This window comes from Centrocercus urophasianus, unplaced genomic scaffold, assembly GCF_019232065.1.
Source record: "Centrocercus urophasianus isolate 14NV4802_14NV808 unplaced genomic scaffold, USGS_Curo_1.0 seq_10, whole genome shotgun sequence".
In the NCBI taxonomy this organism is placed as follows: Eukaryota; Metazoa; Chordata; class Aves; order Galliformes; family Phasianidae; genus Centrocercus; species Centrocercus urophasianus.
Window position 1 is genome coordinate 94,605,186 of NW_024884142.1, and position 26,441 is coordinate 94,631,626.

Consider the following 26,441-nt stretch of genomic DNA (forward strand, 5'->3'; position numbering starts at 1 on the left):
ACGGGCCCGGGCCGCCGTGCCGGGGGCGGGACGGGACGGGGCGGGCCGGCTCCGTCGCGGCCCCCGCGGGGGTCCGCCGTCCGGCCCGGGCCCGCCCCAAGCGCCGGAGGGCTCGCGGGCTGTGGGGCGCGTGGCCTCGCGGGCGGCTTTGCTCGTGCCGCTGCCCCGCGCCAAAAAAGGCGGCTTCGGGGCAGCCGCTCTGCGCAGGGAGCGAATGAATCGCAGGCGTTTCGAGGAGCTGCTCTGATTCCAGTCTCTGGGCTGCGCAAAGTTAGACTCAGCGCCGCGACCGGTCGCGTTGCCGGTACCGAGCTCTAGCTTAGTTGGAGCCTGCGGCTCTAAGGTCGCTTTTCTCCAAGGCGTTTCTGCAGGACGCTCGCTGCAGCCTCCGCTGTCCATTGGACTGCAGGAAGAACCGCAGCCCCTTTCCCGAGAGACTCTGTTCTCTCGGTAGCTGGATTTCTTTGCTTGTAACTCACGCCAGTAAAGTGTTGCAAAGAGGATGGGAGTAATGGCAGCCCTGCCAGCGGGGGCTTGAGAGTGCAAACGGACCCTGAGCGCCACAGCTCCGTGTTTCCCGAACAGCTCCAGGAACGGGTCCTCACCGCCTTCCTGGGCAGCCTGTTCCAAATGGAACAACTTAGTTTACAGTGTACTCGACTGTCATGTTTCGGTAGCCACTGATGGGCTTAATCGTAAGTTCTTTGCCATTCTTGCTTCTGTGTTAAAGCATTTTGTTTGCAGAGGTGGAAGGAGTGTGTCCAAGCAGAAGTACTGGAGAAGATTTTCAGTCTCAAAAGGACTGATGTCATGTGTAGCCCTCAATAAAATGCGGCTGCTGTTTCAAAGTATCAGTGGTGTACCACTATAAATCTAAAACCAAATAAAAATAAAACAATTAAGCCAGTAAACCACAAACTCAGTAGCTGTGCAAGTCATTGCAGATCTCAAGGACAAAAGAAGTGAGAAGTGAGAAAGTGTAGCAGGTCTAATCAAGACCCCATCAAAACAAGTGTGATGTAATTGGTCAGATATGGACCATACATCTCCTTTCGGGTGATGAGCTGCCTCTGGAAGGATGCCACTGGTGGGATGCTGATTGGAATTGCATAATAGATAGGAAATGCTCTTGTGAATTTCCATCAAGAAATGGAAGAAGCTTAGAGTGAAGAAAGAAGTTTCTTACGAAAGAAATAAACTCAAGCAATAAAGAACATGGCTTGGCTATTCCAGCACTGAAAAGACGATATTCTGAGTGTCACTGAATCGCAGCCTGTAAGAATTAAAGCTTTGTCAGATTTTCAAAATGTTTTGACAACTTATTTCTCTTAAGGTTTTTAACTCTTGAGATTTGTCACCGTTTTGCAAAAATGCTTTTTTTTTTTTTCTTTTTTTTTAGCTATGGGGTGATAAAAAAAAAAGTCTATATAAATTTTTTTTAATTAAAGTTCTTCATGAGAATGCACGGTAAGCAGCTAACTTTTGTAAGCAGCTAACTGCTGGACAAACTCAGAGTGAGTTCTGGATGCAAGTCCTCACGTGACTTTGCCTTTAAGGAAGGTCCCAGTTTCTGTCGATTTGATACGGGTACCAGAGTTTGTTTGAGGAAATATTTTGAAGCTGGTGCTGAATCTCTAATTAGGGAAAACTCCTAAAGGCAATCGATGTTTAAATGAATTGCTTAATTAATTGAATAAAATAACTGTTTATTGAATAAAAAATCACTGTTTAAAACTGTTTGCCAAGCAATTTTTTAAATGCTGATGGTCAGCCATCAATCTGGTTTCATGTTAAAACTGGGTCACTGCGCTGTGGGTTCGCTGGGACCCAGCTTCCTCTGCACGGCATCAGCCATTTTGTTTGCCAGGGGGACGGCGTTCATGAAGACTCTCATTTTAATAATCCAACTGTGATGCTTATGTTATTAGCTTAGTTGTTTAGAGTGGAGCTCGTGCAAAGAAATGAGATGCGTTCATTAAATGTTTAATTAAACCATTGTCTGGAAACAGGTTGTAACACTGAATATCATGTCCCACAAGTAGAGAATACCATTTATTATGGCATTTTAAAACAGCCTAGCTACTGTTGAACCTTTCAAGGGAATGGTTCTCCTCTTGTGTGGACGAAATCATTAGATTCCTACCCATGCTTTGACCGTATGACTTGCACCCACGTTAGCAAGTCCACTGGTTTTGACCTCAGTGGTACTAAAACCTCCACAGATGGATGGATGCTTGGTTTCAAGCTTCACCCCTGTATGTTCCCACTGATGTCGCAACAAATATGTGCTGAGAAGAAAAAAAGCAATTGGTTAATTTAGAAGCTTTTAACCACGATATTGACATGGAATAGTCTCAGGTAATTATGTGGAGATGTCTCTGGCTTCATGAAATAAATGTGCAGTACAGTTTCTGACCTCAAGTGTATGGCTGATTTGAAGTAGTCAGATTTTCTAAACTGATGATGACCAAAGATAAATTATGCATCTGTAAATGTTACTGTAGCTGTGAATACTGTGCAGATACTTTTCCTTTACTCTTTATGCAGTCCAATATTCTTTAGTTTCTGATTTGTAACACATGTCAATGAAATCACTTTTCAGTTTTTGATTAACTGGATGCTTACCAAAGTACATGAAATATAATGGCATTCTTCTTCACTTTTCCTTCCTGATACTTAGAACTAGAACAGATTGAGATAATGAAAGACATGCAAAACGCAAAGGCAAGAGACTGTTTACATGGAACCTTAGACATTCCTAACTCCAGTTCTTCCTCAGGAAGTGTTTTGATGGCTTTTGAAACAAAACACCAGAGCAGTAACCTGAATGGCCATATATACTCTCTTGTCTGTTAACTGTGTTGGGGTGAACTTCTGGGGGGAGGACAGAGAACAGAGAAAACAGGCAGACAGACAGCTTGTCTTGAAGATACGTGTTAGCTACTGTAGCCTGTGAAGTTAAAACCAACTCATTTTATGGGCTATAGCATACAATCAGTCTTGAGACTTGAGGCTGAAACATTTATCAGATGATTCTGTGCTGTGTAAAACCTTGTTATCCCATCTGGAGCACTATTGTCAGAGCAGAGCTGAAGAAATTGATAAGATAAACTCAAGAATCCTTTGAGAACCCTTTCCTTTGTTCCCAAACTCAAAATCAAGTCACGGCAAGAAATAGGAGTCAAGTACATGTGAGTTTTGGCTTGCTAGCCAATTTCAAAAGGTGTGATCCTATCCCCTGCTATGAGCATCCTGAAAATGCTGATGTACTCTTACTTGCCAACAAAGCCAATGGAAGCTGAAGGCACCCAGCATCTTGTGCGGTTTGTTTTGCATTCATATGAGTTATTTTCATCTCAGTCTTTGGCAGCATAAAACCTCACATTTTGTGGCCAAACCTTCCACTCTGGTGGGTAATCTTCCTATTTGTTTTGCTAATTAGTTTTCTATTATATCTTTGCGTAGGGAAGTCTGTTAGTGTCTAGGCATTTCAAGGGCTTTTAATGCACTTAACAATGGAAATACAGCTTTCTAAAACTCCATGAGAAACAACTATGATGTCCTTTTTTTCTTTTTTTAAAGCTCATCTTGTTCAATGCAACCCAGGCCAAGCTTTTCAGAACAGATTGACATCCTTCAGCTCTCCAAGCCAAGGGTAGAATTTCTGAAAGGTCTTAATGGCCAATTAGGCAGTGAAAGTGTGATGCAGCCTACCATTCCTCTTGACAATAACTTTGAGGAAAAAAGAGAAGCTCTTCGGAAAAAAAAAAAACCTCCCTCTCTATCATGATGAAAGAGGTAAGAGTTGCTCTGTGCAAACTTCTTTTGAACACGTGGTCCCCATAGTCAGTCATAGCATCTCAGAATATCCCAAGTTGGAAAGGACCTGCAAAGATCACTGACCCCAAACCCTATGGCTGAGAGCGATGTCCAAACACTCCTTAAGCTCCAGCACTGGGACATGCCTACCACCCCCTGGGGCAGAGCCTTTCCCTGATCACCCAACCCTCCCCTGACAGCTCCATGCCGTTCCCTCGGGCCCTGTCGCTGTCACAGAGATCAGAGCTCAGTGCTGCCCTGCACTCCCTTTGAGGAGCTGCAGCCACCATGAGGCCTCCCCTCAGCTCCTCTGCTCTGTGCTGAGCAAACCCAGGGGCTTCAGCTTCTCCCCCAGTCTGTACGCGTATCCAGGGCTGCCCCATCTCTGGCACTGCTCTTGTTAAACATCATGCAGTTGGTGACTGTCCAGCCTACTGATTTGCCAAGATCTCTCTGCAAGACCTCTCTACCCTCAAAGGAGTCAATAGCTCCAGATTACTTATAAACAGAGAAAACTGGCACTAAAGTGGAGTGCCAAGGAACCCTACTAGTGACGGGTGACCAGCCTGAAATAACCGCATTTACTATGACTCTTTGAGCTGATTGAATCTAGCTGCCAATTGTTCATCCACTGCATTATACCTTTGTCTATTGAACTACTGTCTATTTTGTTCAGAAGGATATTGAGAGAAACAAAATAAAAAGCTCTGCTGAAATGTAAAAAGATTACAACAGCTGGCTTTCTAGTCTTCCCAGGCTTGAATCAAAGCGGCTTGAGGTTCCTACTACCACAGAGGGGAGGGGTGGATGGAGAGATGCGTGGACAGATGGATGCAGACTTGTTACCAATATTTTTCGAGTGTCTGCAGAATGGGATCAATGCAGCTCTTGTGAAACCTGCAGCCTCCAAATCCACACTTGCCTGTGAACTGCCGGGAGCTTGCCAGGAAAGGAAGTAATTTTAGAGTGTGATTTGGAAAATGATTCAGTTAAAAAATTGCTATTTTTGAAGGGCTACTTTCCACTGAGATTCAGTCCACTGTTCTTTCACAGAAGCACATGTCTTACTGCACCAAAGCATGATGGAGAGGGAGAAAGAGAGTCTGCCTGGAGCTGGCAAGCCCACACCACCACTGGGAGAATAATCCATGGAAATGCTTCCTCCTCACACTTCAATCTCACCCTGCAAGTAAGATAGAAGGTGAGTGCTTTAACCATGTATTGCTAGATAGAGATGGTGAAGGTAACTCTGTTCATGCTGAGTGGGAGATACACTGTCCCCAGAGGAGTGAACAGCCCTGTGCAAATGGAGCTTCTAGACAGACTACATTTTGAGGCACAAAGCCTACTTCTTCCTGTTGTCATAAAAGCCAATGACAGACTGAGGTATTTATCAAGTCATGAAATGGCAAGCAAACACCTTTTTCATGCCATCTGAAGATTCACTGTATGTATTATACAGCTCCTGTGTCTGGCTCCCTCCCCAGTTGCTCCAGCCGGTAGCACTGGCATACAATCTGCTGAACTGATGCTCAGTGCTGTAAAGGCTGAGCCTTTACAGAAATGCAGAATAGAACTAGGCAAGAAAACATTGGTAACCTCAATGGCTTGCTGGATTCGCTTTCTAGGATGAGAAGATGCAGGTAGAGTTCTGATGATGTAAATAGAGAGGGGTAGCAGGTGGAGATCTGATGATTTGACGTTCATCTGAGCTGATGGCTCCTGTTGGTTAACAACAAACAGGTTAAAATGTCACCTCCACACTGGATTTCTATCTTGTGTCTCACTGGGTGATAGCCTTTTGAGTTCATTCATCCTGCTGAGCTTTAATATGCAAGTGCCTCTTGTGACTAAGCAACTTCATACAATTACATTTGTTATTTAGGATGCATGGAGTTGAAGCATATGGCACATACAAAACATGGCTGTGTTGTAGTTCACATGCAGGTATGAAGACTGCATGACACCGATGGCTTTAGGAGGCATTAGCATTCACCACAATTGTGTTTAAATCCTGGATGTGATGAGTAGTTTAGTTTTGCAGACTGTGGACCCAGCCCAACTGAGATTTGCCTGTATGTCCATGCATACACAATACATGGGAGCAGTTTTGTTTGAAATGGAAGGAAAAGCAGAGCCTTACACTTGGTTGATCATCATTTGTTCTCTGTTACAGCTGTGTTGAAAATGTGAGTTCCTCAGTAGAAAGGTCACAGGGAGTACCACTGTGTACACCTCGTCAGTGAGGCACTGCAGGTTTCTCTCACTCCCTGGAGTGACTGACTTTTAAGAAGGTGCTGTTTTCATCCCTGTCACTCCCTACTGTCTAATGTTGATAGGAAGTGGAATTTTGGCTTATTTCCTGAAAGGTTTCCCAGCTCCTGTTCACATTTTGGTATGCAGCAGATGAGTAGCCCAGCCTCAGGCCATGTGAGAAAGCTTTGATATCCAGCAGCCAGGTCCTTGAGGCAGCAAATAGGGGTCAGCCTCTCACTGCTCACCTTGTGTGTAGCACAGAGATTGCTGACTCTTGGTACTGACCTTGCCAAGCCTTGCACAGATACTGTCTGGTGAAACCATGATTCACTGTGAGAGGGCAAAAAATGATGTGAAAAGGGGGCATATTCTTTTGCTGTTTTGGTTGTTACTTCTTTTTCTGGGACTTTTGTCTGAAGAGATATGATGGTATGTTTGCTGGGGAGGAGGAATGTATAAGGAAAGCAATATATCATTTCTTGTACAAATACTAGCTCTCAAGAAGGAGAAGGTAAAGAAAGAACGTGACAGTCAATAGGCTGCCCTTTTACACTTGCCCATTCCTGCTTCAGAACTTGGTGAGCAAACTGAGGAACGTATTGAAAAAAACCCCGTTTGTCACATAGAGTGTTTTTCTGCCATGTAGAAATGCTTTGTACTTGTAACACAAGAGAACTACTGAGCCACTGAGCAAGCAAAAATACCTCAGGGAAAACAGACAAAACTGCATCCAGGATCACATTCAATCTTATCTGTGGGGGTCTTCCTTAACTTGGAAGTAGACTTCAGTCTTTCCAGATTTGCTATGTTTAGAGCTGGCTACTGCCAGTGCTCACCTGGGTATTACTGGAAAATTCAGTGAAGCTGTTTGGCAGCATTTTGCAGTTATTTTGCAAATGAGCAGTCATAGCAGTGGAAGGGGGAAGCCATACAGCTTCTTATATAAGACAAGCCATTGTCTTAGTGTACTGGAGTATGATTTAGCCTACAACAAACACTTGTCTGGTGAAAATGCATTAGTGGAAAAAGCGCCCCTGCTCCTCCCCCAAAAAAGAACAACAACAACAAAAAAAGTGCGGTGGAGAACATACAACATCGAAATATAGCTGTGTTATTTGCTTCAGGTACTAAAGACCTTAGAAAAGGAATGAGATGAAGATAAAAGAATAATGAGGCAAAAGGTGCCTAACACTGTTCACTTCAAGTTTGGACTCAAAAAGGGTAACACTGGTGGCCCAGCATGCCCATGATCACCTCTGTAGATCTGAATGGTAGGAGACAGGGAGAGAGGATAGAAATAAACATGTGCTTTGTTAAAGAAGTTTCTGAAGATTCTGTCAGCCTTTCAGTCATCTTTTTTCTTTTAGTGATAGTTTTTCTTCTAGATGCACAATCTCTATGCTGGCCCTTATGGTTGGTTAACTTCTAGTTAAATTAGCACAGTCTAATGCAGAACCAGCTGGACAAACTAGGCTTTTCTAAATCAGAGGTTCAGTGCATTAATACAGAGCATTTTGGAGATATGAGAGCCATTCCCCATGGAAGAAAGCTTCTTCTGAGCAGCAGAGCATTGCACCTCTCTGCCAGGCAGGATCTGCTGGCTTCCCTTGAACTCCCGTCTGCAGGTTCTTGTTTTGAAGTGCCTCACTGTCATTAGAATTCAGCCCACTCAGCCTCTATAGGCACAATACCACCAGCTATTACTCTTGGTCTAGTGGCCACCTCCTTTTTTTCCCCTCCCACTCTGTGCAGGTATATCACATCATCTGGCTCCAGTTACTTTTCTTCCTCTTGCCTTATTTTCCCTCCAAGTCTTTCTCCTGTTTCTTCCTTAGGTCAAGAAGTATTCCAGAATAGAGCTTATTTTATTTTAATGCATTATGGTAGCTGCACTGGAAATTGCAATGACAATCATGTCTGGGATTATGGAAAGATTCCCACTACCCAGGAGGGACATGAAGAGTGTCCTATTGCCCTGAGAACCACTGTGCTGGGGAGACTCTACACGCTGTTCATGATACTAGGGTAGAAAACCCAGTTATGAAAAAGATGTGTGCTGTAGCAAGCAGGATTCATTCCTGCCAATGTGGCTTAATATATTCCAATGAAATGAAATGTATTCATCCTCTCTTGAGCAGACTGTGTTGATTTAATTTGTGTTTTATGATCAAGATCTTAAATTTTATATCTGGCAAATTTTTTAAGTAGCAAGCAGGGATTTAGCTGCATGAAAACCATTAATGTAAATACAGCTAACTCCCCATGCTCTTCTTTAAAGACTATTTTATACACAACAACATGGAATTTCTTCCCCCTGGCATCTTCAGGAAAGCTGATCTGAAGGCAAGCACACATTTAATTATTGCTCTTAAAGAAATAAGCATTTTTTGTAGTCTGATTTTTTCCTGCTGACAAATAACAGAAGATGTATAATGCAGAAATCAAATAGCTGCTTTGTTCTTGGTTGGCTTGGGAAAAGTAATAGAATAATTTCATCTAGGAAATCACAGATTATTAATTTTATGTGTTCAGTGCACTGCCTTTGTTTTATTTGGTTTTTTGTTTGTTTGTTTTTGGTTTAGAGACTTCATATGCAGTAAGTCAGGGACACGCATCATCTCCAGTTATTAGAAGAGGAGGACTTTTCTAGCTGTAATTTTCTTAGCTTGGTTCCTTCTTCATGTACAAATAAAAATGATCCGACCACATTTGAGAATGCAAATAGAAAAAAAAAAAAGACATTTTCCCAGCAAAAGATGTTAATTTAACATCACCTTAGTGGCAGTATGTGGAAAATTATGTTCTGGGCTTTGGCTCAGCAACCAAGTCTATAAATAGAGGGGCAGAAAAATGGAAATGACCAAGGAGACAAGTATCTGAATTTTATCAGTTGAGTATTGAACAGTTAGGAGCTGCCAGTGTGGATGCCTGGCTCTCACACACACTGACTGTTTATAGCTGGTCTAGATAGTTCAGTTGGAAAGGATGCTCTGATTCTTGCAGTCCAGGTGCATCTCAGGAATTTGTTATTTGACAGCTATGGGAATTATGAATCCCAGGATTCCCTGATCCTGGTGCTACTTCTAAGCTACATCATAGGTAAGTAGATGAGGCTGAATTCTTGATGCCTGATTTCAATAAGTGAGTCAGAGGAACAGAACTCAAAGAATGAAAAGTTCTGCTGAAAATATAAGATAATGTTGACCCAAGAGCAAACGAGTGGTACATTACCCACAGATACACTAAGAATGGATATTTGAAAAAATTCCTACCTATTAAAGTAATCAACTTTTTGAATATTCTTCCAGTAGGAAGAATGAAAGCAAAAACCTGGACTACCTGTAAGACAGGCTCTGAAATGCATCATATAAAGTGATAGCAGAGAACTGATTTTAATAAGATGGTCCTAAGCATTATCATATGTTTCAAGGTGGCTAAAACACAGACCTCAGTCATCCTGAACAATACTGAAACAGGTATCCCATTGTCAGTACTGCAAATAAAAGTGGAGATTTTCTCACCCAGGATGAATTCACTGTATGTTCATTGGCTTCTGTTCTATTTTACAATTCTATGCTTAGCAGGATATCTCAGTGCTCTTTCATGGCTGCGTGGCTGTACTTTATAGAAATATACTACATATCAAACACAGTTTGCTGTCCAAGATTGACTGCTTAACTTATTCTTACATCATCATTAAATGACAGAACGTTGTGTCCTCTAAACTGTTGCTAAAAGAATTTTAGAAAGCAAATCTCAGAAATAGGAAAATGATTCAAAAAGCATGTTTCCTGCCAATCAGCTAGATGACAAGCTTAAATGGATAAGCACTTGCAACCATGGTCTCATGTAGGAAAGTGTTCTTCCAAAAATGGCATACACCGTGGAATACATTTTCTAATCCTAGCTACTATACCCTGATTTGCAGGAAAGCCACCTCTTGCACTTCCTCCTATATTTTAATCCTAACAGGATCTCAAAAATGTGGTGGCAAAGCCTGTGCCATGGGCCAGATCTTTGCTGACACAGTGTAATTCCCTGAAATCACTGGCACTCTGCAGAAAGCCTGGTCAGGTTTCCACAAGTGTACTCCATATTCACCGCAATAAATGTTCATTTTTGAAAGTCAGCTGTTGTAGGTTGGCTGGAGAATGGATTTAGGGAGAGAGGCTCGGCTTGTTAGAAGAGTGGAAAACCAAAGCAAAAAAGAAATATGTCTGTTCTATTTTACAAACGCAAAGGTCCCTCAAGGTCTCTGCTATTCGGAACCCAGCAGGAATTTTCCAGCTGAGGAGAAAGAAAAGAAATGTTTACTAAAAGACAGATTGTGAGCATCAAGCTGTCTGTTCTTTAATCGATCTTTTACACTGAGCACATTCAAAAGATCTATACTCATGGTTAGGCTGTTATTTGGAAAGCTGGCATAATAAATTCTACTGAGAAATGCTTTGTATTAAACCTGCAACCCGGGGATCTTTTAAACAACAGCAATCATCTTGAATGTTCATTTCCAGACAGACGGTTCTTTGTACATCTAAAGAAATGATTTGTGCTTCAGACCCACTGGGTTTTTCTCCTGCTTGATTAAGAAGTGAAAGAAATAACACAAAGGGGAATAATGGATATTAGAGAGCTTTTTGTTAAGTGCCGTGCTTTTGCACTTAAGGATGCTCCAGTCAAAATTCTAAACACCAACTCATCTTGATTCTATTCCTACGTACACCAGGTATGCTACACATCTGCAATAACCTCAAAACTTCACCTAAATATTTTCAGCTGGAGTAACGATCTGCCTTTCTAAAACAGCCTAGATCTGACACCTTTAAACTTGGAAGTTTGAAAACTAAGTGCGGACGTCCTCAGGAAGGGAAGTTGTTCAGTTCAGTCCATGGGGCTGGACCTAATTCAATGAAACACCCTCTGAGAAGTCCAGAAATGCAGAAATAATGGTCAAATGCACTATCAGTTTGCTGAACAATTATATTGCCATTTTTGGGACAGGCACTTTTGTACTTAGTCATATTGACCTTTAGTTTCACTGCCAAGTGTTCCTTTTTGTGCTCTTTTCCCATCCTCTTCAGTCAATATCGTCTTGATGAGATGACTAGTAATTAAATGATTAAGTTCTGCTTGGAAAAAGTTCGATGCTTTTTGAATTTGCTGAAACTTTTTGATTGCTACTGCTAGAATATGAAGTCACAGAAAACGGATTTAATGTTTGCTGGTATGCTTCCTATCTGGCTTCATGAACCTGGGTCCAGATCTCCCAGGTTCCTGTTAGTAGTCATCCGCAAACTTGTTTCCCTCAATGGAGGAGCAAAGCTGTGCTTTGCTAATAAAGCTGAGATGAACAGCTCTGTAGTGCTTCAGTCCCTCTTCCATCTGTTTCACCACTTCTCTGAGACTTGAATCCTCTGCAGTACCAGCAGAAGGTAATATCTGTAACCCATCTCTCTGATATTAAATTCCCTGGTACTAGTGGACTGTGGCCTTCAGCATTGTCAATATTATTAAGAACAATACTGTTATAATGGAAACTCAGTCAATAATCAACTTTTACATTAATTGTTAAAGAATTTTTCTCTTAGCAGATCAAAAGGAAGCAAATATCCTGGATCCATGAAAGCATCTCAGACATAAAACTCACCAAACATCATGATTGACAGTTGTTGTTTCCCCTTCACTCTCAGAGGAAACCAAGGAATTAGAAAAGACATCAGTAGAAGAGAAAGGTCCTTCACAACAAATGTTGCCTGCTTGTATCAACAGGATGCTCTAGCAGTTCAGCTGTTTCTCAGAGGGGAACAGATTGCTTTCACTGCAGAGTTGATGCAACTTTTGGGGACCATCCAGTTTTGAGCTGCACTTCTGCTTCCCAGTGCCTCAGCTAAGCACACATGCCCTGCAGGTCTAGATGGTCCATCTGGGTGCCGTTCACAGCACAGTGTGTGGGCGCACATATTGAGCCCAAGCAGCTCAGGACCTCTCTGCAACGACTCCTACAAAGAGGAGCATTTTCATACTCAAAAGTTTTTGGTGCTGCTGGAGCAGACTCCTGTGCTGCAAGCCTTTTGAATAGAAACATATCAGTTCTCAGTTATTACAGGATTTAAGTAACTTCTCATTTCTGCTTTGGCCATGAAATGTTTTCTTTCATTTGTATACCTGTTTGGGAAGAAAGCTTATAGCTGTCCTTCAGCGCTTCAAGGCATCAATTCTTCTGCAGAAAGAGAGAGTACATGGGAGCAGATACACAGAAGATAAATAGAGACCATGTCCTTGTAATGATGGTAACTGTTACCAGAGTGGAAAAAGGTTCATTTATAAAGCAAGAAGCCAATAGCTTGTTGGGTATTGAAGCACAGTGCAGAACACACTCATTTGACCCTCACTAAGAAGACTCTGAGTCAGGTGAGTTGAAGGCAGGTAAAATTTAAACCATCTTGCTTATAACAAATGAAGCAGTGACTGATGGTGCAAGGAGAAGAGCTTATCTCAGGTCACTGAACATGAGGGTGTACTCAGGATGTCGCCCAGTTTAAGCGTGGAAAGGAGCTTGTGCAGCTAAAAGCCCTGAAGTTCAGCAGCTCAGAATGTGGCTCACCAGCAATACTCTACAGTAATATTAAAAGAAAGAAAAATATGTATGTATTTAGTGAGAATTTACTGATGCTTTTAGCAGTCTTCCAGACATAAGCTTTCAGATAAATTTAAGTGCATTTACTTGCTTGCAGCATGAAGTGCACTCTGATGGAGCATGTTCTGCAGCTTTAAGCTTTGCCTTGGTTTAAATAATTGAGAAGGTAATAGTGAATGATTAAAATTAGTAGAAAATAGTGTTTGCTGAAAACATTACAACTAGCTTTCTATGGGTAGCCTCTGAGCCTTTTGCTTGTCTATAGAAACAATCATCTCATTGCTCACACCTGCCATTAGTAACACAGGAGTGCTTTATTTGTCTGAGCTCTTGCATTGAAATACTTCCTTGTTCTTTCCTTGTTCCAGCCCAAACTGAAAAGGTACTCTTAACTTGGGTGTATGAAAAGTGTGAAAGCTACATATCAACAGTGCCAGTTTCCCCTATGAACTGAAAATAACTAGGGGAGAATTAACTCCAAAAGTTCTACCAAACATTGGTGTCTTGCTTTTTGCCATCCAGAAAACTGGCTAATTCATTCCTGTCATCAGAAATGCCACAAAGCCACCTTTGGCTCAAATGTTTTTAAATGCTTTTTTTTTTTTTCTTTTGAGTGCTGGGGGGTACTTGTGAACGAATGTCTCGGAGCAGGAGAAAAGTATCACAGTAGGTGAAAAACTGAGAAATGCTCCTTGAGATGCATCCCAGTACATTGCAATAGGCTTGCTTTTCTAAGATGCACAGTACTTTAGCACATGGTGAGCCTGGTGCTCACTATCAGTAGTAGTTCAGTATGAGGCTGATAGGGCATTGAAGCGGGCATGGGTCTGGTTGTCTGGAGTCTGTAATATCTTCTCCCTTCAGCCTTCTGATATGAAATAGAAAAGTGAGCCTCTATTTTAAAAATAACTGTGGTGAGCTCTGAATCATCATGGACACAGGAGCTATTTGCTCTCCTGAACCTTGCCTTGACAACTTCTTTCCAAATCTGTGGAAAATATTACTGTTGTTTGATCAGGGAAAAGCATTGCTTCCAAAAGAGAAGAATAGATACATCTTTTCATTTAATTTTATTGCTCTTTGCTAATATGTGGCAATCTCAGCTCCTGAATTTTAGTTGATAATGCTGTACAAAGTCATAGGTGGAAGTCGCACCTGTTTGGGCCATCATGTAAGATACTCTGAAGAGCCAAGAGATCAGCCCAGGATATTTCAAGCAGCCAACCATACCTTGCTTGGCCAAAGGTCAAGCTCACACAGTGCTCTCAATTTTTTGTTCTTCATGAGCTTACCCTTATTTTTCCACATAACATTTTTTAAAAATGGGACCTGATCTCGCAGGGCAGCTGCTCTAACAGTGATTCCATAGGGCTGCCAGTCATGGCTGCGGAGGCCAAGACACAAGTATGCCTGAAATGTTACTAGAAAAGTGGTGCCTCTTTCAAGAGGAGCAAGCCTTGACCATGGGCTCATTCTCCATGGTGCCAAATGGTTCCCTCATCCTTGGGTCTTCTCCTGCAGCTTTTAGGACTGTCTGCTACTGGAGTAGTAGTGGATTCTTGCCAACTGTCATCCCCATACCTTTGGTCCAACACAATACTCCAAATATGTGTTTAAATTGAGTTCTTTTTCAGGCATATAAATTACAGCAGTTTTAATCAGTGAGCTATATATTTTTATAACTGTGAATGAGCTCTAGAGACATTATTTATGAGGAATCAAGTGAGGTTTTATGTCAGGAGCCTTAAAAGGTTTCTTATTACTTAATTAATTAAAAGCAACTTCACCAAAACCAGTGAAATTATGTAACAGTAGGCAGGATCAGGGCTTTCTTTTGTCTTTATCTGATTTGGACAATGTTTACTCAATCTAATACTTAACACAAGGCTGAGTGTCTGTTGCTCCAAGTCCTAAAATATTGCCTTTTTAATGCTAGACAGCAAACTTAAGATTTGTTAAATACTCAAGCTGAAATTGGAGAAAAAAAAAAGATGCTGAAAAAATGAGAGAGAAAGCCAACAGACAACCTGAGGAAACAGATTGGCAAACCGGTCTCAGGATGCACGATGAGCTGCACAAATTCAGAATTGAAATGGAAAATTGTCAAAGAAACAACATCTGTGGGCAGACAAATGTCCATCTGAATTGTTTTTTCATGTTTTCAATGGGATCCATTTTTGCTACTCTTCAGTACATGTCTAGAGGGAGGTGATAGGATACTTTATAAGGAGATACTTCTGTTTATTGTCTGGTAGACAGCAGAAGATTGTAGGAACTTCCTATACTTGGACCATCTGTATCTCAGTGGAGTGTGCTGTGTGCCAGCTCACAGGCTGAAAGGTAACTGGGGAATAGGAGGGATGGCAGACAAATGAACAGACAAGATCTTGGGAAGGCAGCTGAATATTTTCAGTATGTGACAGGATGTTTAACACAGGGTTCAGCAAGAACAGGGACTCCATGTTGCTGCTGTTAAGCTGAGTGCCTGATTGCTGTGTCAAGGGGTTTGTGTGAACCATGGAGAAGGGATCTTTGCTATGAACACTTGGGGACTGCATTAGTGCCCTCTTTTGCATTTGCACAGCACTGCAACAAAAGAAAGGAGAGCTATTCACAGGAGAACTCTGAAATTTAAAAATAGAGATCAAGCGCTTTTCCAATCTCTTATTTTCATAAATACCAAAAGCAATGTAAAACAGAGGGGTGTAAGACAGCTCTTGCCGGTTTTCTTAGGAACTCAACCTGCAGGGCTTTGTAAATCCCAGCTTAGGCCCAGTTTTCTCAATTCAGTGCAAAACGAGTTGGTGGTGTGCATAGTGCAGCAGTGCAGAGAAGCTCTAGGCAATCTGTCTCCAGACTGGCACCAGGAGATCAGCCCCACGTAGTTGCTCCCTGCACACATCCTTTTGAGTCAGAGTAGCTTCGTATCCTCTGGGCCTGAGCCTGTTGCACCTTGTAGTGCTGCCTTGTGCAGGATGGCTGCATGAGGCGTGGGGCTGAGGACAGCACGAAGACAGCCTGGGGGAACCTCTGCAACACAGACTGGTAGGAACTCTTCTTTCCTCCTCTTTGGATAAGCCATGTTCATGGAGCACTCTGGCTTTTTGTGCCTCAGGGGAATGCCTGGAGCAGTGGAATAGAAGAGAAATTTGCTGGTAGTGCCTTCTCCATCCTGTACGGTTTTTGTCAAGAAATAGCTTGGAAATTAAACTTGTATTTATTTCAGCCCCTTCACTTTTCTCTACTGCTTCTTTTCTTCCTGTCCCACAGCAAAGCAATAGCCATGTACCTCAATGGAGAAATGCTGCCACAGGAGCTGGGTATTAATCTTGTTGCTGAAATGAAGAATGGAAAAGTTCTTCAAAACTTTCCTCTTATCTATGGAATGAAAGATCTGACTGCTTTGTTTTCCATTGTGTATTTGTCTTACAGTGAATTTATAATAGTTTTTTTTTTCCTTTCTTTCTTTTTTATTCTTATTCTTCTTCAGCTGAATATCTTTTTGAGCATGCCCTTGAGAAAAGGGTCTGTGTGAAAGTTGTAATTTCAATTGTTTTCAGCGAGAGACTTTTCTTCCAATTGGAGAAGAAATAAAAATTAAGATAATAATAATTGGAGACATTAGAACTGCAATATTTAACTGAAATAAAGCCATGTCTGCACTGACAGTGAGGGTCATCTGCAACATTCCACCCAGTCTGACCCCAGTGACCATCTGCATCCAGCTCCCTGCCTTCATGACTTCATCTATGACTGTAATGAGATGCCACAGCCTGAAACTGCTTTGCATTTACAAATTGTAGTTGCTTTTGGTACAACTGTTTTTTCTACTACAAGATTATTTTTTTTCTACTACAAGATATTTTTTGTCTACTACAATTTCTACTCCTAATTCAATGAATTTAGGACCTCCCCACATCTATTTCTCTTTATTAATTTTCTGGGGGAAGGATTTTGTTTCCATTCTTTAGTTCACTAAGCTGATGCCTTTGGGCGTGATGATCTTTAGGCTGATGGGAAATGGGTCATATAAACCCTTTACTCCCAGTTATGTGCTGTACATTATTAAGACCAGCTATGTGTCAGTCTCAGGCAATAATAGTTCCTTCTTGCCCTTGGGACACTTTGTCGACTGACTGACTAAAAAATGGTCTGCATGAAAATCTCTTCAAGTGGCCATGAAAATACAAACATATAGTCCAATTTTTTGCAGCTTTCTTTGAAAGATAAAGCTGTCACTTCTCCAAGAAGACTTGAATATCCATTTTTACCCTTCTCTTAGCACTACTGCTGTACTCTACATAAAATTAGAAGCACTTCCACAAGCAGTCAGAGGGCAGGAATTATTTCATGGGTTCAAAACCAGAAGCAAGCTACTTGTTTTACTACGGTGCTATTTCCTAAAAACTAAAACATAGGATTTTTGTTGCATCAAACCACTGCATTGTCAGGGCAATGTCTTTGTTCAATATCTAACTGTCATTACAATGAAATGGGCATTATTGAAAAATCTATGACTATGTAAAATTTGCATTCACTTCATTTAAAAGAACAATTCAAAGAAGATAATTTTTTGACATGATTTACCAAAAATAGCATTATTCCAAGAGAAAGACTAAAACAAAAGCAGCAGAATATGGAGAATTAGTCTGACTTTTTAAAAAAATTCAGTATGTTTAGGCTGTATTTTTTTGTCTACAGCCAGTGTTTCTGAAGATGGCATGTCCTGACACAGCAGCAAAAGCTGGAGCAGGGAGCAAGGCTGCCAGCAGCAGTGCTTTGCAGAGGTGGACCACTGGCTGATGAGCAGTCACAGGATCAAGTAGGTACTTGGGACAGGAAAAGGTATGGATGTGTAGGAGAGGTGTTAACTTCAAAACTAGGATGAGAACAAAGTGTGTAATATACTGCTTAAAACTGTTAGGTGACTGTTAAAAGACGCTACTTTGCTGCCAAGTGAGTTGTGGATGAGATACGCAGATTATTCATTAGATGCATCAGAGAGGGAAGGAACATAAAGGCTTAGAAATGCTACTTGCACCATAAAGCTTTCACTATGTAGGGAAGGAGTAATGCTTTTGTTTTTATTTTGTTGTCTTATATGCCAGATATAAAGGGGTCTTAAATCCTGTGCATCTGCTTCTGCGTCACTGCTGACTGGCATAGGGCAGCCTGATAACTCCCTGAGGTTTAGAGAAAACTCAGGCTTTATTCCCGTAGCAATTCTCAAAATAAGCACAGATAAAATGTGCTCCTGTTGTTTAGCTTTCTGGGAGAGCTGTGTTTTACCTTCTACTCCTTGTATCTAACCTAGGTCTACCTAGATCAGCACAGTCATGAAACAGTGCTCCAAAAAGAGTCTTACTCCAGAAATGCATGTACACTGTGCACCCCAACTCCTCCGAGTCACGCATTTACATCATCCCACTCCTTTTGGTGCATCTCTCAGCTGTGCGTTGGGAGAAGCACTGCTGCAACCTCTTGCGGCAGCTGCTGGTCCAGCATTGCTGATAGCAATGACTGCTGAGGTGAGGGAAAAAGAGGGTGGAGTTCCTGTATCAATAGGCAAATGGTAAAGTCTGACATAGGAATGCCATGCACTTTGATTCTGTTTCATATTTATGACTCTGACAGTTCCTTAACTGCCTGCGGAAGTAGCTTTAAAAATAAATCCTTGTGCATTTTAGTTACCAGAACACCAAGCACTGCTATTTTTACAACTTTCAGAACGAGGTAGCTGGTGAGGAACGTAATAAATAGGCTCAAATCCTTCCTGTAAGCAAAATTTGAAACTCAGAAAAGCAATTTTACCCTCAAAGCTCAGGGCAGCCAAAAGCATTCTACATTCAGATCTCCTTGACAGGCAATATTACAGTGCTGTGCCCTGCACTGTTCTGAGTCAGGCTGTTGAATTATGAGATTCACATACACTGGGTGAGACAGCAAGCTTGATTTGCTAACTACTCTCTTTCCTTCTTATTTTCCCCTTCCTCCTTTCTTGTTTTTCTTAACACTCTCTTCAGTGGCTTACCAGTACATTTATCTCAATTTCCAAATTCAATTTAACAAAGAGAAGGACATTTAACAATTCAACTAAGAGAAGGGTGGTGAGACATTGGAACACGTTGCTCAGTGAGGCTGCGGATGTCCCCTCCCTGGAAGCATTCCGGGCTGGCTGGATGGGGCTGTGAGCAGCCTGGTCTAGAGGGAGCTGTGCCTACCTATAGCAGGGGGTTGGAACTACATCATCTCAACTACATCATCCCTTCTAACACAAACCATTCTATGATTCTATTATATGATTTAAAATACCCAACTGATATGAAAAGGTTGCGGTACACGAATAAAGCACCAAAAAGTAAATTACATATATATACAAAAAGTTATTCTGGTTCTTAACCATAGGGAGTAATGTTTTCATACATTCTAAGCAATTTGAAGACCAGAAATGTATTTTAATTTCTTTTGACAAAAATTAGTATGTGTTTGCTCATTGTTCCTTTCACATTGTCTTTCTCTTATTCAAGAATTCTAGCAGATAACTTTAAATAAAGCAGAAAATGTTTTTGGTGGTTCCTAACTGTATTAATTTCTGCTGCATCTGCACTATCTGGTTAAGTGAATTTCTTAGACCCGATTTTTCCAGGTTATCTGATTCTATTTCTATCAGCATATTCTGATTCTTGTTCAGATACCTGACAGCAGCTTTTTAATACAGAAAAATGGTGGACAGTCTTTCTTTTGTGATGGAAAAAACACGAAGCTCACAGGATTCAAAATATCCCATGCAACCCCATCATTGTTATTCATCAGAGACTACTGTATTTTTCATTTTGATCACTGGACTCTGTCTTTTAATCTCCGGCTTTTCTCTCTTTACCGTTCAACAGCGATTTGAAATAAGATGGATGCATCTATAAGCGACAGCATCAATTTCCTTTGTGCTGATACGCAAAACCAACCTTTCTTTTTAGCAGTAAGAAAACAAGTCTGCCATTTGCATGTTATTGGCCTGTCTTTTATGAAACGTTTCGCCATTCATAGCTCAGGCAATCTGCTATAAATACAACCGTGCAGCAGTACATTTTACATGCAGCTTGTCAAGACAGAAATAAAAAGCCCCTAGTGTTAGAGAGAAAAATAATTTGGCACCGAGTAACCATTTACATTCCTGCAAACCAACAATGAAATGGTGTGGAAGGGCCACAGGCTGCCCTGTGTGCTCCCTGCCAACACGGAATCATGTAAACACAGGTCACCTCAAGCTGGAAGAAGCCCACAAGGATCACTGAGTCCAGTTCCTGGCTCTGCACAGCACCACCCAAATCTAATCCCTTATCTAAAACTGATTTTAAGAAAGATATTATCTCTTTATCATCATATCACTCACATCATGGACATACTTTTACTCTTGGGCTCTAATATCCACACCTTACCCTAATTTTTCATCTTCAATTGTCTTCTTTCTTTCCTTCCAGTAATTTTGGCATCCCCTTGATCTTCTTCATGCTAGTTGCTGAAAATCTCTGGCTCCCTCCCTCTCTTTGTCTCCAGCCCTCATTAATGTGCATTTGTACACCATGGCATGTCTCTTATTATCTGTATCTCTACATACATTAAGTAGGAAGATTATTATTTAACAGATCTCAGACTGTGAGAAAATAATTCTATGTATGACACTATTTGTGAGTTTATGTACAATATTGGTAGTCTCTGTGCAAAAAGATCAGTTTTGAATGTCTTGTTAAAGAGAAAGGCTGCTTCCTAACACGTGATTTTCCAAGTTCTGCTGTCATTTGGCATACTAGCAGTAGCATAATAAAAATAAAAGGCTGAACAGATGAGAGCAGCCAAATGCTCCATGGTAAGGAAGAGCTTCCAAGAAGAGACAAACAAGGACACTGCTCCTCAGCGCCGGGAGAAGGCCAGCATAAAATGAGATAAATGGCAGTGAATAGGGGAATGTTTATTTGTTAGTCCTCCTACAGCATTGTGATGAGGCACACTGTAAAATTACTGGGTAGCGGGTTTAAAATGAAATTAATGGTTACTTCATATTGTTTGTAATTTGGTTGCAGAACTTATTGCCACCAGCTACTGGAGGTCTATCATTTAAATTGCTTCCAGAGGAAATCAACTCAATTAGGGAAGAAAGGTTTGCCAGGGCCCATTAACACACCAAGGTGTTTAAACACAGAAATGCTCAAGAATCATTGAGCCGGTGCCTTGGTGGAAATACTGCTGAATAGAGTTCACAGAATCATTAAGGCTGAAGAAGACCACTAAATCATAACGTCCAACTGCCAGCCCACCCCCACCATGCCCAGTGACCACATCCCTCAGTACCACATCTCCATGTTTCTTGAACACCTCCAGGGACGGTGACTCCACCACCTCTCTGGACAGACTGTGCCACTGTCTCACCGCTCTTTCTGGGAAGAAATGTTTCCTAATATCCACCATGAACCTCCCCAGCATAACTTAAGGCCATTATTGCTTTTCCTGGCTCTTATACCTTTCTCTATTGCACTTGTCACCAACTGCTGTCAGAGGGACCCTTAGCCTGAATGAGCTGTAGCAATTACTGTGTGCAGAGCGCTCAGCTGGAGTTGACATGAAGCACTACGTGTTCCTGCACAGTCAGTCAACAGAACATGCACAGAGCAGGAGTGTGTGGAAATGAACGTGGAAATGGATCTAAAGAAGCCCAGGTACCTGTTCCTATCTGTGTATCTGCAAAAGGGAGTCCTAGGGACTTCCCTTGCCTCTCACTTGTGATTCAGAAGGTGGCAAATGGCTTTTTAAATGACAGTGGAGAATGCAGCCTTTCATCAGAACATATCAAACAAAAAAATGTGATAGATGAGTGGAAAGACACAGGACTTCTCAAGTGACCTCAGTGTTTTAGATATGACATGGAGCACTTTCTTTTATAATGAACAACATTTTGAAGACTCATTAGAAGCGTATCTGTAAAAAGCAAATGCAGAAGAGTAAGGCTGCAAGAGTTTCCAAAGCCCTATTGACTCCTCTGTGTTTTGGAATCCAGCATCCCCCTTTCAGAAAAGCAGGTTGTGTTGGTGGGAATTTCCTCAGTAAAGCCTTTCACAAATAGTAGTTAAACCTTACATCATTAACAGAATACCATAGAATAACTGTTCAATGGAAAAGTTAATTTCTTAGCTTTATGCTCCCGTGAGACATTCTTAAGTAACTGGAAGTGATTGGCACCTGAAAATAACTGATGTCAAATGTTGTCATCATTAGTCCTTGGAGGGACATGGTATGAACTAATGCCAGCTGTGAGAGCACATTGCTGGCTCGTGTTGAACTTCCCATCCACCAAGTATTTCTAGGCTTGTAACATCCTGGGATCTTTTCTGGATGTGAGTTTTTAGACATAAAATTACAGACTGTTCCAAACCAGCGTGCATTTCTCTCTAGCTGGTAGGACTATTTATCATAACTTGGCAATGACTATGATCGTTTTAAGAACAGAATCTACAGCCTGTAAGGTTTCATGTAAATGTGAAAAACATCTCTGCTCAGAATTACTTCAGTAGAGCCCTCTTGCCTCTGTTGAATGTGGTGCTGAGCTTCCAAAAGAGCAATGCCCATAATTTTACCTGGATTTAACTTTCACCTCACTGTCACACAGCAGAACTGGCTGTCAGATATTTGCTTTAGACATGGACCCAGTACTAAGTATGTGCTAATGAATCAACAACATCAGAACATACACTGTTTTAGAAAGACAGTCCTGTAATGAAACACTAAAACAGTGCAGGGCAACACGCTCAGCATGTCTGTATTGTACAGTTAAATAAAAACAGTTTTCCCATTCAAAGGCAATGTCCCTCAGAAAAAAATCATGCCTTGTAATAGATCCCATATGTAAAACTCTTCTGGTTAATGGAGGGAGTTCCAGTGTGAGTAAAGAATTTCAAGCGCCTTCCTTAAAATGAGTAGACCTTCTTTGACATGAGCTGGAAAATGCCAATACAATTGGTGCTCTTCAAAGTGAAGACTGAGACAATAAAGCCTGAGTTTTTTATTCTACCAGAGGCTTTGTGAGAGGTAACACCACTAGCCATTGATACTAGGTGTACCGAAGCAAGTGATGACATCCTTTAAGGTAGCTGTTGTAAACACAATCGCTAGATATGAATGTATCATTTTCCAACAACATTATTCATTAGAACAAGGTCAAATCAGAAAACACTAGCAGTGCTTTCTGTTTAACAGTGGAACGTTTATAACACGTCACTGAAGCGCAGCAGTACCCAGTGTGGCAGCACTGTCACAAAGGACGTGGCAGTAGTGCCAGAGTGCACTTAGACTTTGAAGACTGTTACGTTTTTCCTCCCTTTCACTTCCTCCTTTTTTCTAAGTCTTGCGCTTGCTTTCACACCCAAAAAAGGAATACGGTGGACTGCTTGTTTTTGTCGCTGCCTGCAGTCCAATTGTTCCCTTCCCCAGCACAGGCAGCCCCTTCCAGTACTTGCAGAACACATAGGAAGGAAATGTCTCCTCCTTCTGTATGGAAGAGCAGTATCATTTTAAAAGAAAACTATAACAAATATACAACCCTGGATAAGAATACTCCCTAGCATTTCTTCAAAACCCTAAGAGAAAGTATGAGAAGATACACAGTACAGGAGAGACTCTGTAAAGAAACACACAGAGAGAAGCAACAGGAATGCTTTCATCATCACAGCAAATTTGTTGGTAAAAGTAAAGTGTTTATATGAGGTGACTCTACCAGCAGTAAAATAAAGGTGGAACTGAGCAATTGAATTAAAATATTCTGAACAAATGTGTGCTAATATTATATTAAATATCACATGACAATTCTTCTGGGCCTCTATAGTAATGGCAGACAAAGGTCTAAAGTGTGTTATTGACTAAAAGAAGCCTGTTCTGAAAACAGCAAAATATTTTACCATCAGTCATTTAAAATATCTTCTTGACTACAGAGACCCCCTGGTCAGACATTCCATTCTGTTGGATGGTTGTTCATCTCCTTGGTTCAGCTTATGTGTGTAAAATCAACTACCAGGTAGAACATTGACCTGTATGTGTACACCTGACTGGTGCACCTCTGAGCAGTAAAAGATCAATTCATTTTTCACCAGACACCAACTACGAAAGATTAAATCAGAGGAAGAAACTTTATCTTCTTCTGGTAAGCAAACAACCAAACAAATATTTACCGCTGGGCAAAATGATAAAGAATCCAAAACCTGCTGCTGAGCAGAATAATACACACCTGGGTCTCTGTACAGGCTGAAGGTAGGCACAGGGTCTGGAGGCTGTCAGCGATGAGCAACACAATGGGTTACATCCAAACTTTTCACATCTGATCCCATTTTGCTTCTTTGGACTTCTCTGTTGTGCAGCTGAAGAAAAGAATCACTTCAATGTTTCAATTTATTCCATGAATTACATGCATTTTGTTTAGTACATAAATGAATCATCTTTATTTTTTTTTTCATGGCATTACTGACTCTGATGGACTAGTACATCATTCCTCAGGAAATCATTCCTATTTTCATAGAAGATTAAGATAAGGAACTCATTTTTCTGAAGGCATGAATGCTCTCTGTGCAAAATTATTTAATCTCCTGTCTTTTAAGAGAGTTTGCCACTGCACATCTCTTGTGTTAAAAATAAAAAAATGGAAAACAGCTTTCAGAATCCCCATTTCACAAGCAGGCAAAGGAACAGGCAGGTAAGTGAGGTTCCTCTTCAGAAATGGAGAACTGCTTTCTTGTAGACATAACAAGAGAGATTGGAATGAGGACTACAATTTTTAATTGCTCTTTTTTGTAAAGCAGACTTTGATGTATGTTCAGCCTGTATCACTGTTGCATGATTTTTGTGTTGGTGTGGAAAGTTTTAAGTGCTAAGAGAAAAGCAAGAACACTGGGTTTGCAAAGGAACTTGTTTGGTTTTTCTATTAGCTTTGAAGACACGTGTTCACATTTCTTCTTAATTACATAAAACCTACCCATGTGATAATTTTAATTTTCCATTGTTAGCTGAGATGTCAATTAATTATTTCATGCCTGGATTAATGTTCTCCTCCCTTCTTTTTATCAGCCCACTTTGCTTTAAACTAGAAACATTTCATATGGTAAGGGACTAAAATAGTCCCTGAGTGTGAAGATCCTTAATGATTCGGTTGCATGGCATGAAACAGAAAAAGCAGAACATTTTCTTGAGAAAATATTTTTCACAGAAAAGAAAAAAGTGATATGACGAAACCCAGGCGTTTGGGGAAAAGCATTCCTTGCAGCTGAAGCTTTCAGCAGAGTGTGAAAACATTCTTCTCCTTGGGTAGCCCAACCCTCCTGTTTAAGTGCAGAAAGGTTTGCAGTTGCCCTGGTTTCCTGCAAAGTGCCTGCATAAGCCAGTTGTTTACTTAAAGCAGCCCTCTTGACTTAGAGGTCATGGCTGTCATCCTAAAATGCATGTTACTTGCTGCTTGTATTATATGTGCGTCGCTCTGAAACTAATGCCTCCTATTTATTTCCCTGGAAACTACAACAGATACAGTGAACACAATGGTACTGTTAGGTAGAGCAAATTCTCAGCTACAAAATGCTATTTTTCAACAGTCATCACTATTAGCTGTGCATTTTCACCAGTGGTGAACAAGTGCCTGCATGCCACGCTTGAACAAATCTGTACCAGCGGAAGTGAATGCTGTCACCACTGCTGAAATGCACTACCTACAGCCTCACTGTGCTCATGTGCACTGTTGGGTCTCTATAAACATTTGGCAAGCAGAGACAAATGTCAGTGGGGGCATGGCAGAATTCAGTGGCACACCTTTGCTCCATATGCACGCCCATATCAGACACCATTGTGTCAGACAGCCCCTCTGCTGCCATCTATCACATGGTAACAGCATATAGTGGAATACTGACGGGAAGATTCAGCCTCTGCTGCCATCCCACCAACATCCGCATCTGATGTGTTGGCGCATGACAGTGAAACAGGAGGCATTACTTTTGGAGAAATTCTCATAGATCTTTAATCCATCTTAAAAAGCATTTCTTTTTTAAAATTATTTTTAAATTCTGCTGCTCTGTTATACATTAGTCTGCATTATATGTGCAGAAATGAGCTAATAAGCAATACGTCTCTGTTACCAGGGACATTACTCTCGGTTCATGTCAGCCTTAGCAGAACTGGTTGTATGAGCACGTCAGCAAGCTGGCAGCAAAACTGCATTGTGCTTAGCCTCAGAATTAAGTTTCTCTTCTGAAGGATATTAAAAAAAAAAAAAAAGAAGCCAAGAAATACAGATATTTAAAAATTCTCCCAAATATCTGGGAGATAATCAGGTAAGAGAAGTGTGTAACTGTCAGAGTACGTCAGTAGGAAAAGTGATTTTGCAAGCAACTTCAGAAATACTTACAGGAATTTAAATAAGGAAAGTATGCACTTAGTTAATGACTGCTATATTAAAAGCATTTCAGCATAGTTCTACCTTCAAACTAGTCAACAATCTCATGAAACTAAAGCTGTGATTAAATAATGTAATTTAACCTTATTCATTACTTTGCTATTCACTACTTTTTTCTACTTTCACTAGATGTGATGTGCCATGTTGGACCAAACACTCCATTGCTTTACAGTGATTTTTGTTCTTCACAATCCTTCTGAAATAAAACAGGTATAATGGTGGAGAAGGAAGTCAAACACATGGTTGGATTAGATC

General features: G+C 41.1%; 1 protein-coding gene across 1 annotated transcript in view; it reads right to left on the bottom strand.

Moving 5' to 3' along the window:
- The window catches only part of KCNK12 (potassium two pore domain channel subfamily K member 12), a 75,540-nt gene that overhangs the window by 19,501 nt on the left and 29,598 nt on the right, over positions 1-26,441 (bottom strand). Inside the window, exon 2 of the mRNA XM_042820123.1 lies at positions 3-621. Coding sequence (XP_042676057.1) covers positions 3-621 — 619 coding nt within the window. The remainder of the gene's footprint in view (positions 1-2; positions 622-26,441) is intronic.